Raw genomic sequence first — 14,657 nt, forward strand, 5'->3', positions numbered from 1 at the left:
AGCAGAGTCGGCTTCAGCCCTCCTCCAGACACCTACCACCCATCCGGATCATCGATGGGTCTCCCGCTTATACGGTCAGTTGCCTACTGAGGTCTCCTGGACCCACCCCTCATCAGGACTTCCACCGAGACCATCTGGACCAGCCTCATGGGGCGGCGGGTGTCATGAATCCTCCCTGATCTCCCAGTATTTGTTTTCATGTTTTATTTTCATCTAGTCAATAACCTCAATGTCATTTCAGATCCTCCCACTGGTTTCCCCCGCCTGCAGCTCATTCCCTCTTTAGTCCTCCGGTATAAATACCAGTCCACTTCCCTTTGTTCTCTGCCATCGTCTTTTGCATTACGCTGAGCTTTGCCGCAACTACTTAGTGATTCCTGTTCGAACCTTTTCCTGATCCCCTGGACTCTTATTCACTGCCAGTTCCCTGGAAGCTGATTCTCTACCTGCTCGGTGATCCTGAAACCTGATTGGTTTTGTGTCATGCTTATGAGTTCACATCTGTGAGTCAGTGAGTGTAACAGAAACCGTGCTGTAATCAAATTGTATGCAAAAAGCACCAGGATGCCATCCTACATCGTAATATCCAAACATTGCACACTATGCTGGCAGGCGTATCCCACAATGCATTGTGAGTACGATATTTTAACTCTTAAATGCTAAAGTGCTGGACAATATTACGAAAGTGAAATATGCTTTTGATTAATCGCATATATCACCAGGCTGTTTACTTATCAGTGTAATGACCTCCTGACAATACTTGAACTATTGATTGTAAATAAAGGCTGTTGATGAACTTCAAAATGATTTAAATATTTTCTTAAGTCAATTTCTGTTTTGTGTGTGTGTGTGTGTGTGTGTGTGTGTGTGTGTGTGTGTGTGTGTGTGCAATATCATGGCAACACATCTGACCAACAGTTTTAACTGAGGCATGAATGATATTTCAGAGAACCGTATAGGACAGAACGCTGTTCCCTGTGGCACAGAAATATATAACTAATACAAAGGAAATCTATTTTCGCTGTTGATGTGTTGAATCTTTCATGCAGGTTACGTAACAGAGGCCTCATGTAAAATTTCAAATGCCGTTTTTTGTTTGTTTTAGTGAGAAGACTATTGAAGAGGCGTGATTGCTTTAATGCACAAAAAAATAAAACAAATCTCTTTTTTTCCCCAAATTTTCTGTGGGAGAATTGAAATTCTAAACTCATAAACCATTCCCGCTTCCCATAGCAACAATTTGTAGTTCAGCATCTGTGGGGGGTACTTCTCAAAGAAAATTGCTGTTTTATGATCTTTTTTGTGAAACTGAAAAATGAAATAGATTAGAAAAAAGAAATAGAAGATGACTTTCTACATTTTAATCTATGTACTGTGTGAAAGAAAACAGAGATTTATGTCGGACTTATTGTTATCCAAGAACACACAAGACGGTTTGATCCAAATGAGTTGTACTTTCGAAACACATTTTGGCGATTGCATTGGAGTTTTCATTCGAGGTTGAGTTGAGATTCATTTTGTTTCTTTGTGTCATCGGATCCATCCGTAATGCGCGGCCGGAGGTCGTTTCGAGCAGGTCGACACCGCCATCTACTGGGTCCTACGTCCACTGTTGGAAACGTGACATTTTTCAGAGTCGTCTTCTTCTTCCTCTTCCTTCGGCTGCTCCCGTTGGGGGTCGCCACAGCGGATCATCTGCCTCCAATAGCTTCTGTTCTGCGCACCTTCCTCCCTTATTTTTATTCCATTTTATTTTTAATGGCCTTTTTAAAAAATTCTGTCAATATTTAATTGTGAGAAAAGGATTTTGTATTAATTTTAAGTAACAAATTGAAATATAAAAGTCGTTTTTGGTTTTCTCACACATTCTTCTCTTTGCTCTTCTCTGACCTGCTCCGCTCTGCTCTGCTCTTCTCTTCGCAAACAGGTGAAAAAACTGGCCATGTACCTTGATCCCAACACTCATGGAAAGATAAACTTCAAGGACTTCTGCCAGGGTGTGTTTGCCATCAAAGGTAAGAGGAAAACCATCCCTGTATCCGACATGGCGTACATACGTGGTACATACTCCATCTTTGTACTATTGTCCAACGCACTTCAACTCTACATCACTACAAACTACATCCAATCAAATCCATGTTAATTTATAGTACTCTACTCTACTCTCTACTCTATTTTTCTCCAAAGTGCTTCACAGGAGCCACAGAAGACAAAACTAGAAAGCAAAAAAAAAATGGAATAGGAATAAAAACAGGAAAAAAACCAGGAAAAAAATAATAAATAAATACAATTTAAAATAGAAAATATTACAACATAAATGTTCTTCCAAAAAGGAATACACAGTGTGTATATATATAAAAACTATGGGTACATATGGGTAGAGAGGACGATGTCTTCTCTGATATACTGCGTCATTATGGCAACTTGCTCTGAATGCATTATGGGATAAGTGTTTGCATAGGATGGCATTAGACTGGATGTACTATGTCATCCTATGTTCTTGGACCTGCTTAAAACATTCACATAGTAATTTGGCGTACTAAATAGTATGCTAGCATGCCATGTTGGATGCGGCGAACGACATCTGCGCTAAATTCTGAATTGCATTCACAAAGGTCAACAATTAAGTTGTTTTCAGCAGCGTGTCAGTGCTCAATTTGGTGATACATCCGACTGAAGAGATTTGAATCTAATTTAATCTACTTTGACGGCCTGTAATTTACTGCCTAAACGACTAAAGAAAGAACAAAGTCAGTAAAGTTCAAGTAGGTACAACAATGGTGCACTTTGGTCTGATGATACCAAGGTATGAGCGATGAGACACGGTTCTGTCTCATCTTAAAATAACAACCTAAAACAACACTTCTAAAAATAAAATCAACATGCGTGTGGGTATGGTGTATAGCACAGCGTATGAGCACAAGAGTATGTAAGAATTTAATAATGAGTCTATGTAGCAAAGCAAATGCAGCAAAATATAACACAATATTCTTGGTGTTATATGTGGGCATCAGAAAAACCTGGTTGGGAAAAACCTCTGAGGAAAACCCAGATGGTGCATCCAGGGAAAAAGATGTCCTCATAACAAGGCGAAGAAGCGACAGGACGGATGGTCGAGGAATGGTCAGCACTGCACTACTGTTGTATACTCATCTGTTGTATACTGTATACTGTCTACTGTTGTATACTGTATACTGTCTACTGTTGTATACTGTGCTGTAATATCCCAAACACTACCTCACTCTATTCACATTCACATGCCACTTTAATTCACATGCCACTTTAATGCACATATCTGTATATACATAGGCATATTCCTTCAACCTATTCCATTTTATTTCAATTTATTTTTATTGTATTTTATTCTATATATTTTTATCTTATTCTATAAGTATTCAACTTACTGTATTACGTTTTAGGAGTCAGTTAGTCGGTCTATTAGAAAGGAATTTTCTACTTTTATTTTTTTTTCCTAGGACATATTGTGTGCTATCACCGGGTGCGTTGCATTACATTTCACTGCATATATGTATGAAAGTATGTATATGTATGTGACAAATAAAAATCTTGAATCTTGAATCTTGCAGCAGGGGTTCCAGTGGGTACTGCATCTTCACCGCATCCACATCTTACCCGAAGGCACCATGCTTATAACGGACACTTCAACCCAAGGTTCTGTCCTACAGGTGCCACTGTTCGATCATCCTGTCCAAGGTCGTAGTATCAGGGTCGTCATTTCCTGGGATAGGAGACAAAAGCAGGGGGTTCTTTGTTCAACCATTCTGAGACTCACCATCACTCCCCCTTGGAGATTGAACCGCTCCACATAAAGTACTGAATAAAAGAGGCTTCAAAGAAACACAGAATGAAACAAATAACAACAACATGCAGAAATGCATACCATCCGATGCTTATCAGAATGAAACAAATAACGAGCATTATAACACCCGTTTGCATAGTAGAACTCCCCATTTGCCGAACATTTTGTCCAGCCAGGCAGTATTCCACTGCCCATGGCCGGCATTGTCCTTTAACTCTCTCCTAAGGTTTTTAAGTTTGGCCAATGCAACGATGAATTTTCCATCTGGGGCCGTGTTGTTTGGGAGCACATACAACATTTCACACCAAACATAGCACATACGCCTCGCTGTTCGGCTAGAATCATGTCTAGGGCCAAACGATTTTGCCATGCCACTCGGGAAGTTGCGTCTAGCTGCTCACCGAGGGGCTCGAACAATTGAAAAGTGTAATTGGCAAGGCGTTGTTGATTATAATAGATGTAGTTCACCCAATCAACATTTTTGGCAACTGTTCACCAGGGACAAAGTATAGACGCAAATCCACCTGAAATTCGGGAGGGGACCCTCCTTGGAACTCCGAAGGCATCTATGTAGACACCAGGGGTGTCCTCGTACCGTTAGACTATGTTTACGGCTGGTGTTCTGTGGTTCAGTGCGCACAGTCAAGAAAGTGTCCAGATCTGCTAACGGAATTTCCGAACTGTGCTGTACTATAGCAACTTGTGTGCAGGATGATATTATTTATTCAGATTTGCTCTCGGATTGCTGTTGTCATTCAAATGTATCAGCGCTAACTAGTGTGGGTGTGTTTACTCAGCTTCCGATGTAGATTCTCTCTGAGTAATGTCTTCTGCTGCCTCTCTCAGGTCGTGTTTGATGGTGGCGACGGATGGGTTGGGTTCTGGATCAGATGTGCAGTGGGTGACATGAAACCAGACGTTTTGTTTTTTTCTTTTTTTTTTAACCGTGAGCTTTTACAGCTGTGGGAGTAAACAGAGTTATCTGAAAGAGGCCCTGTCTACGGGGCCCATCCCACTTTCTTTTGTGTACGTTCAGGGACACCCAGTTGCCTGCCTGAGGTGATGATCGGGTGAGCACTGGTCTGTCCTCTGGGATCACCGTTGGTTTAGCCTGTCGGAAGATGGCTACAGCATAGGTGGAGGTCATAGAGCTGTTTGCACAGTTAATCAGTTCATTTTGACATAGCTGAAGGGAGGGTCCCTTGTGGGGCCCTGAGGCTTTGAATGCCCCATGATGGATTCAAATTTTTTTTTGTTAGACATCTGCTTGGTTCTGGAGTGGGGGTAAATCTTTGACATTTGGTGGCAGCAGGAGTTTTGTTACAGTAATTTAAATATGAATGTATAACAACTTTTATCCACAATGGCATTTCGTTCAATATTTAATTCATAAAATATAAAATTTGATGTAAAAAAAATAATACTATACTTTTACACACTCACACCCAAAACTCAAAGTGGATAAAACAAAATCCAGTCTAATTGGTTCACGACAATTTTAAACAATTTACCGGCAGCAAAGTTCTGAATGCTATAACATCAATCAAACAATACAAACGAAAAAATAATAAAACTAAAAATACAAAAAATATAAATCAAATAAAAATCGAATAAAATAACAAGACAGAGAAATTACCAACCTTATCAAAAAATAAACAAATACTTTGTCAAACTAATTTTGTTCAATTGCATCTTAACCCATAAACAACAGCTTGGGTTGTCCTAATACTTATTGTCCAGAGGGGTTGTCATCACAAGGTCATACTCAGCTTCAACTACTGGTAACTTTTTCTACTTTTTTCTGAACTAATATTCAAATTCTATCCAAGTGCTTGATATCCAGAAAAATAATCAACTTTTTTAAATAACTAAATCTAAATAAGAGTTAAACCTTTAACTTGGCTGCATATCTATCAATTCTCGCTGCTCCTCTCGGTATTTAATCTTTAATTTTTATGTTTATTAGGGCTGTCGATTAATAAAAAAATGTACTAATTAATCGCACAATTTGCTGTGATTAATTGCGAGGAATTGGTTTTTTTTCTTCTTCAGACTGAAGTTTGTAATACAGTAATGGATATTTTAATGTAAAAACAAAGAATGAATGTAGAATCAACACAACAAACTATATTCTTATTCAAATACTATTGTTTAAGTGCATCTTTTTAACTAAAAACACAGATTCTCTCATACAAACTACAGATTTCCAGTAAAACAATGGTCATTAAAATTGACTGTCAGCTTGAGAGGAATATTTCTTATATTCATAACAGAAGAGAAAAACGAAAAACTAAAAACCAAGGCCTATGTGAAAATGCGAGTTGAATTTAGAAGTTATTAATATATTATATGCATAAATTATAATTAAGGTATTAAGCTATTTGTATGTTTTCATCAATAGTTTGAGAATATGTCCACTGCAGGTTTTTCTTCATTTAATAATCAAACCACAAATCACTGATAACAAAGGGGGATACAAGAGTGACTGATAGACTGAATAGGCCCATTTATGCATGGTGCACTTTTTGTTTCATTCAATAACTAAATGGAGTTCAATAAAATACATCTGAAATAAAAACACAATGTTTTATGTGTTTAAAATTACATTTTGGACGGTAGCCGATTTTTCAGATTTCCAATGCACACAGCACCACTTTGTTTTCTGAGCTCCTTTGAATGCATCATATCACTCTCTGCTTAGAGTGCACGCGAGAGAGACAGATCGAATCTCTCTGACGGAAAAAATAATAATAATAATAAAATGCTATACATAAAAACAAAAAAAATGCCGATGCTTAGGCTTAGGCGTTAAATATTTAAAAATTAATTACAAAATCAATGCGTTAATTTTGACAGCACTAATTTTTATCCAAATTTTATTCCTATTTGTATTTATATCTTAATCTTTACTTTTATGTAATCTTTCCATTTTTTTTGCCCAGAACATTAACTGGAGTTTGCAGAAAAGCATTTCACTATATGTTGTACTTGTGATAATGTCTATATGATATTAAATGAAAATACTAATGTAATATATCTATGTATCTATAATATAATGCAATACATGTATCAATATATCAATAGAAATAAATATTTTCTCTTGAATCATTCCTGGTCTATGGTCCATTCTCGTGATATAGGAGGGGTTCCTAGTGCTCAGGGTTACTTTTCTGCCGGACAGGAACAACGAGAGTCACCATAGGATACTTTTGCAGTGGCTGGCATCTAATGACTCTCTGAATGGTGTTGCCGTCATGGTCTTTGTCGACGTTGTGGACAGACAGTGCAGACCCCATCGTACCGTGGTTTGCCTTGGCGCCGATTTTGACGCTTGTGACTATGTGGCTGGTTTTACAATAACTCAGGTTCACAGTAACTTGCTATATTGGCTAATGTGTCAGGTTAAACATCAAATTGAGGATCATTTTGGGTGTTTTCTCTAAGCTGTGGGGAAAAGACATGCAGTTCCCTTTGAGGTGGGGTTAGTCACACACACACAGGAGAATTGATGTCACAACCATACATGAACTATATGGCAGAAGTTTCCGCATTCCTCCTTACTCTGTTTCAGCTCTTCGAGGTGATACTCCCTAATCTCCTTCCCTCACAGTGCTCGCGGCAGAGCAGACCAACACAGCAATGTTTCAAACTCTTTTATTGCTCAAGTTCACAAACTTCTGTTTACCCTTGGTGCTTTCACCACAGCCGTATATTTTACTCAAACTATAATTCTCCAATTAGCTCAACAATTTTCTGGGGCCCCCACAATCCAATGTCCATTATATTTCTTATTTCTCTTTAACAAAAACATACACAATCAATCACAGTTTGTTACCATACACATTCCTTAATAACAGCTGTTTCCACACATTTTACCGCTCGGACTTCTATCATCAACTCCGGAGGGACACAGACTAAGGCCTCCTAGCCTTTGACTTACACGGATGGCAACGTTCCGGTTGTTCATCCACTATACCGATAGCAGTAGCAATTCTATCTTTAACACTATCGTCCTATATAATGTTGGCCTATCCTGACCAGAGTTGGATCACAATCCCTTTCAGCTATGCGCCTGTTTGCTATTAATTACTGTCTTTTTTAATTCAATCCAAAGTCGTTTTATTGAAAAATCCTTTGTCTTGTCATCAATTATGAATTACAAATTCAGCAATCTGACCAAATTCAAAGGCTGTGCTCGGTGATTTTTCCTAGTTTTGTCGTTAGATGACTGGGCCATAGACCGATAGGTGTCCGAGGACGGCGGCACCTCCTGGCTAGCTCGCCAGATGACGGCCTGTAATTTACTGCCTTTATGACTGAGGAAAGAATCAACAAAGTGAGTAAAGTTCGTACAGTACTTACGTAGTTTTATTACAACAGGTAAAACAATGGTGCACTCTGGTCTGATGATACCAAGGTATGAGCGATGAGACATGGTTGTCTCATCTTACCCCCCCCCCCGCCCCCAAGTGGAAAACTACTGGGAGGACGGCACACAGAATGGGTTTGGGCTCAGATATTGAGGGCGCAGGTCAAAACCGCAGTTTACCGGGCAAACACAAGAGGCTCTATGTAACGTTTGGGTTTATTTGTGCACTAGTTTCGACCATGTCTACATCCCCTGTTGCTTTGGGTGTTGCTTTTATTAATTTATTCATTTTCCACTCACTGCGGCAGCACATTACGTCGTACCCTCTTCAGGCTGTTTGCGCGACACTGTTAGCGGGAGGAAAGGAATATCTATTATTAAGATGTTCAAGGGCTCACAGGATGATGCTGTCTTTTCTTTTTCTAACCGAAACATATACAGTGTGTGTGTGTATATATATGTATTGCAGTAGTAAAGTAAAGAGTTAAAACTTTGGTGAACCTTTCTACATGGGAATTTGCAGCATCAACCAATAGCAACACCGCTCTGGCTCTGTTGATGCTGAGTTGAAGAATCCAAAATGGAGGCTCCGATTTTAGCTGTGTCAAATCATCCATGTTTGTACGATTTTGCACTGCAACAGAACAAATTGTGCCACAAAATCAGCAGTCTCTTGTATCGCTCCCTTTCTGGTATTAAACCCTTTCTTAATATGCTTTTTGTGTTTTTCCTTTTCTTTCAAAAAAAATCAAATCCCTCACTATTCTGTCTCATTCAGGTTGTGAGGAGATGTTGAAGACAGCTCTGGGGCCCCGCAGTGTTCCCACTGGCCAGCCCTCCATCACAGACAATGGCTACATCTACCAGGTGAACCTTCAACCATTCCATGTGGAGAAAGATTATCTCGTCAAATCCACAGTTGTGCTGGTAGCGCCGTGTAGCTTACATCATGCTGAACATGCAGCAGAAGCCCTCACCTCCCAATTGCCTGGATCTCTTTAAGCCAACATTGGCATTGTTGGTTTTAACTTGTGGCCTAGATTCGCTAGGAGGTTTAAAGTTACAACGCGTTGTTTTTGACCACCAGTGTGAATCTAGTCTTATCATGGTCAAAACAAAGCAACCAACTTCCTTGAAAGCTCTTGTAAAGCTCAGTCTAATGTTGACACTAGTTTTAGACCTTTTAATGAGCTTCTTTGTCCCAGACGCTGTCTGCAGCGTGTGTGACAACAGTCTGGCATCTGACAGCTCACACAGGATATAGTTGGTGTCCAACTATTGGTTGATGAGATTCACAAGCCAATGGAGATGGACTTGGATTTGTAAACACAAAGTCTGGTTTCTGGCTTTGAAGTATCAACCTCCTGGTTTTATGCCGTCCACTATTCTCTCCTGTTTTGATATAAATGAAAGGGATTCATGTTAAAAAATAATGGAGGTGGTCCGAAATAATCTTTCCGAGGATGGAGTCATTTGGAAACCTCATACATGTTGGGACAAATCTGTTTCAGGAGCTCTTGCTTTTTCAAGGGTAGAGTCAACCTTCAGCCTGAAAGCAGAGTCAAGTTGGTGATTCAAGGGATTTTAATGGGCATTCATCAATTCCAATTTTGAGGCCTCCTTTCTTGATTCTTGATTTCTCCTCATTAAATTCCTGGATGGAGCTTTGCTGTTCTCCATTGATTTTACTACTTCCGCTCTGGACATAACTTCATATTACCTTATCGCATAACATTTTCGCTTGCTGGCTTGTCATTAATCAGTCAGATATGCATGTGTGTACTTAAGAGCATCTTGTGATTGCAGACATTTTGAAGTTTGTGTTGTGTTGTAGTTGTGGTCTGTTGTGATTCAAATTCAGATCAGTATTTTTTGGGATGTTTGCGTGTCGTGTGGTGTGGTGTTTTTATTTAGAATTTGAGCTGTGAATTCAAAAATATATTGCTTTTTCTAACTGAACCTCAAACTGAATGTTTCTGTGAATTTTACCACTCGTTTTTGGAATATCCGTAAACTGAATTTTTGGATCTGAAATTTTAAACATTAAAAAAAACATGTTTACAATAGATATTTGGAAAAAACAAAACCAATAATCTCATATTTGAATTCAAAACAAATTAATTAAAATACCCTGTTTTAAAAGTGAAATATATTAGTGTAACAAAGTAGATTCAAAGTAGATTACAACAACATGGCAGTGTTCAAATTTTTGCTTTGGTTCCACTTTAAATATTTGAATCAATGTACAGTATTCAATTCCACAGCTGTAAAAATGAATTAAATTCATCCATTCTGAATGCCATCTCTGTTTGCCAGAACAAATTTCCCACTGAAAGTGTGGACTATTCAATGATGAAAGGTTCTACCATTTTTTGAGATTCGGTTCTTGACGTCACTCTGTAAAAAGATTTGTTCGATTTTCCAACTCTGTTCATTTGATTCAGTTGGTGTAAAGCACGGTTAGCCTTTTTGTCTTGGACTTTTCTTTAGTCCTGAGTAATTATGTACAGTTTGTGAGTTGAAGGCCACTCTTTTGTTAGGGTGACTCCAGACTCCTGAGTAAATAAAAATATTTGTTGACTACCAATGAATCGGTCGCCAGTCTTGCATCACTCACGGATTTGTAGGCCATATTAATAAGTACAGAAAAAAGTGTGGGAAAAATGTGCTGTGGAAAAAAATATATTGGGAAACGCTGCAATTACATCGGCAGTTGGCCGTCTTGGGCCTGCATGCATTGAATTTTAGGCACCTGCAGTGACACAAAAACGCCACAGGTGGCGACGGCACAGCCTTTCCTTCATTCAGCACATTTGCAAACCTTCCACAACCAAGGAAGGAGCTAAGGTTTGACAGCTCTCTTGTAGGCTTGCTTTGCAATTCCCAGTTCTTAGATGTTTTCCAACTCTGTCACCACTGTAAGTACAACAGCTAGCTATTTGCTTTACACAATACAAATACAGGCATAACAATGACAATTATACACAGGTTTAAAGTACAGTAAAATTGTTCTTTCAGGTGAACGTAATTCCCACCACTCTTGTTGGCCCTCGGAAGACATCCATTTCAAAACACTGTACACCAGTCAGGGATATAGAAGCTGTGATCTTCACAGAGGCACCCATCACTGAGTTATTTTTCCATCTCTGATTTGTTGCAGTCAACTGGTTATCACAGTATACCCTTCTGTCTGTTTTTTTTCAGATTGTGTTTTATTGATGACAGCAACCATGCTAAGCGTCTGGGGTTGACTAAGTTTACCAATTATCTGTATAACTTTCACGCATGTTTAGCAGCTGATGTTATAGTTGAGAAATTAGGCTAGGTTTCCCGAGTTTAAAGGATTTTAAATCATGACTCATCATGTGATTACTTATTATGGTTAAAAAACAACAATTTTTAGTTACGACTGGCATTGGAATTGACTTTAACAAGCACCAGTGAAGCAATCACAGACAATTGTAACAATAATTCCATTTTGGATTTGTTTATTCTGAGGGTCTATAATCCGCCAGCCATCAGTGTGAGGGCATTCCGAGGGACACTTTACAGGAAGTGGTGAGATATATGTATTAAAAAATATCAGCATGAGGCTTCCTGAAGTTCATTAGGAATGTAAAAACAGCCAAAAGCCTGAAAAGCCAAATGGTTTGGAGCTTCTTGCAACAGTTTTAGGCAAGAATAGCCAGGTAAGCCCTGAAAGACTGTCAAAAAGAAAACAGCTGGTAATCTACCGATACACATGAAGTGGTAGAAAAAAAATCCAAATAAAAGCCCTTCATATATTTACTACTACTGCCGCACAAAATATTTGAGGCCTTTCATGCAGGCAACATAGTCTATTTGTATTCACTGCATGTATATATTCATGTGAGGTTTTATCACAATGTGTTGCTGTCAGGTCAAGGTTAATGATGTGTATTTAATCAATATATAACTTGCATAGGGAAGAAGAGAACACCTCTTGCTGCCTGGATCTCTTTAAAAAATGGCATAATATTTGGGGTTGATATTCCAGTTTTGAAGGATAAGTTGGTCTTGTTTCAGGAGGTTTCTGATGTCTTTCCATTGGTCGATCTGAGCAAGAACAATATCTTCGAACTTTTTTCCCAGGCTTTTGAATTTACATGCATAAGTCCTTGTCTGTAAGGTCCGGGGGTGTAGTGGGGGCGCCGGGTTTTAGCAACGCTCCAGTGCTATGTATTTGAGTTAGTTGGTTGTTTTAAACTCCCTGTCTCCATACAGGGCTAGTAACTTGTAGTCAAGGTCAAACAAAGTCCAAAATATGAATGAAGCACGTGGGTTACTATACTTGAGGGCATAAAATATGCTTATCGAACTACTACTACTACTACTACTTCCACAAACAGAATGAGGCGGTACTGTACCTAGAGACCTAAAGTAACTTTTTATGAACTTTATTTATTTATTTGGCACAAACTTTTTTACAGTTGAAGAGTGTAAAACAATGATAGGTGAGTACAGTATAATTATGATAGGGAAATAATGATATGTATATACTTACCTCACTATAATACCTAGACAGCTAGGGAGCCACTGGAGTAGGGTTAAATAGCTGCTGAACATGCAGCCTTTGAGCCACATATTGCTGGTGCTCGAGCAACATGTGGTGCTCCCTGGTATTATGGACTTTGCATTAATGTTAAATGTAAAAAGTCGGAACTACAAAATAAATTTCCATTTAATAGTTCAGATTACTTTATTGAACATCACATTGAACTATACAGTTATGTAAATATCAAACTATACAAAAAAAAGTCCCTCTAATATATAAGGCCTCCCGTTTCGAGACTTTTCAGGTCACATCCTCCTTTAACCATAATTCAGACTACAAAATCGTATAATATTTATATTCTTAGTGCTGATACCATACAGATGAGAGACAAAAAAATGTCACCCTGCTCTGCTGGTAATTGTACTCAATTCTTTTTCACACTCCTCTTCGTATCTTATACACAACCTCAAAAGCACGGTCTCCTTTAGTTTCAATTCGCAATTGCGGAACAACCAACAAACCCTGTTCAAAGGACCTTAGAGACCTACTGCTGACATAGGGCTGCAGTAGATATCGATGACAAGAACTTTAAACTGGATTCTGAATTTTATGGGGAGCCAGCGATGATCGATGAGAATCTGTGTCTCATGAGACCTTTTGGAGGACCTGGTCAAGAGCTTAGCAGCAGCATTTTGGACTACCTGTAAAAGACCCACTGTTGTTTTTCTGAGGCAGGGGAAAAGGGAGTCGCAGTAGTCAAGACGGGAAGATATAAAAGCATGAATTAACATTTCCATCTCCACTTGAGACACAATAGGCCTGAACTTTGCAGTATTTCTAATTTGGAAAAACCGACGAGGTAAGACACCCAAGACCATCCCTAATCTTATGGACAAGACTAAGAGGGGCAGAGATCAGGATAGTTGTTTTGTCTGCTTTTAGCTGTTAGAAATAATCTACCATCCGTTTTTTTATAACATTAAGACAATTATTTAAAATTGAAAATATATCTTTTGGGGTTTAAAAGGGACTTATAATTAGTATCATCTGCATAGCAGATATACACTGATTAGCCACAACATTAAAACCACTTACAGGTGAAGTGAATAACATTAGTCATCTCATTGCAATGGCATCTGTCAAGGGGTGGGATATATTAGGCAGCAAGTGAATAGTCAGTTCTTTAAGTTGATGTGTTGGAAGCAGGAAAAATGGGCAAGCGTAAGGATTTGAGTGAATTTGACAAGGTCCAAATTGTGATGGCTAGACGACTGGGTCAGAGCATCTCCAAAATGGCTGGTCTTGTGTGTTGGGTGTCCCCATGCTGTGAGTAGTACCTACCAAAAGTGGTCCAAGGAAGGACAACCAGGCGACAGGGTCATGAGTGCCCATGGGCTCATTGATGTGAGTGGGGAACAAAGTCTAGGTCTGATCCCACAGAAGAACTATTGTGGCACAAATTGCTCAAAAAGTTAATGCTGACTATGATAGAAAGGTGTTAAAACACAGTGCATCACAGCTTGCTATGAATGGGGCTGCGTAGTGGGAGACTGCTGACCCCTGTCCACTGCCAAAAGCGCCTACAATGGGCACATGAGCGTCAGAACTGGACCCTGGAGCAATGGAAGGAGGTGGCCTGGTTTGATGAATCACATTTTCTTCTACCTCATGTGGATGGCTGGGGTTAGGCTGCGATCCGATCCAGCATCTGTGGGATATGCTGGAACAACAAGCCCGGTCCATGGGGGCCCCACCTTACAACTTACAACGTCTCTCAATCATGATTGATTGAGAAGCATATTGTGCTCATCTATTGCAGTTGTGAGCTGCTTAGCAGCCATCTTTTCTAAAATGATGGCTACAAAAGGCAACTTGGAGATGGGCCTGTCATTTTGAGGAAGAGATGGATCAAGGTTGGTTTTATTTTATTTTTTATTTTTTTTGAGAATTGG

General features: G+C 39.1%; 1 protein-coding gene across 1 annotated transcript in view; it reads left to right on the forward strand.

The window, feature by feature from the left end:
* Window positions 1–14,657, forward strand: part of rab11fip4a (RAB11 family interacting protein 4 (class II) a) — a gene marked incomplete at its 3' end in the record, with an annotated part of 54,303 nt that overhangs the window by 17,506 nt on the left and 22,140 nt on the right. The window contains exons 2-3 of the mRNA XM_080009867.1: window positions 1,928–2,015; window positions 8,968–9,056. Coding sequence (XP_079865993.1) covers window positions 1,943–2,015; window positions 8,968–9,056 — 162 coding nt within the window. The 5' untranslated portion in view covers window positions 1,928–1,942. The remainder of the gene's footprint in view (window positions 1–1,927; window positions 2,016–8,967; window positions 9,057–14,657) is intronic.

Source organism: Zeus faber, assembly GCF_960531495.2.
Source record: "Zeus faber genome assembly, chromosome: 11".
Classification (NCBI taxonomy): Eukaryota; Metazoa; Chordata; class Actinopteri; order Zeiformes; family Zeidae; genus Zeus; species Zeus faber.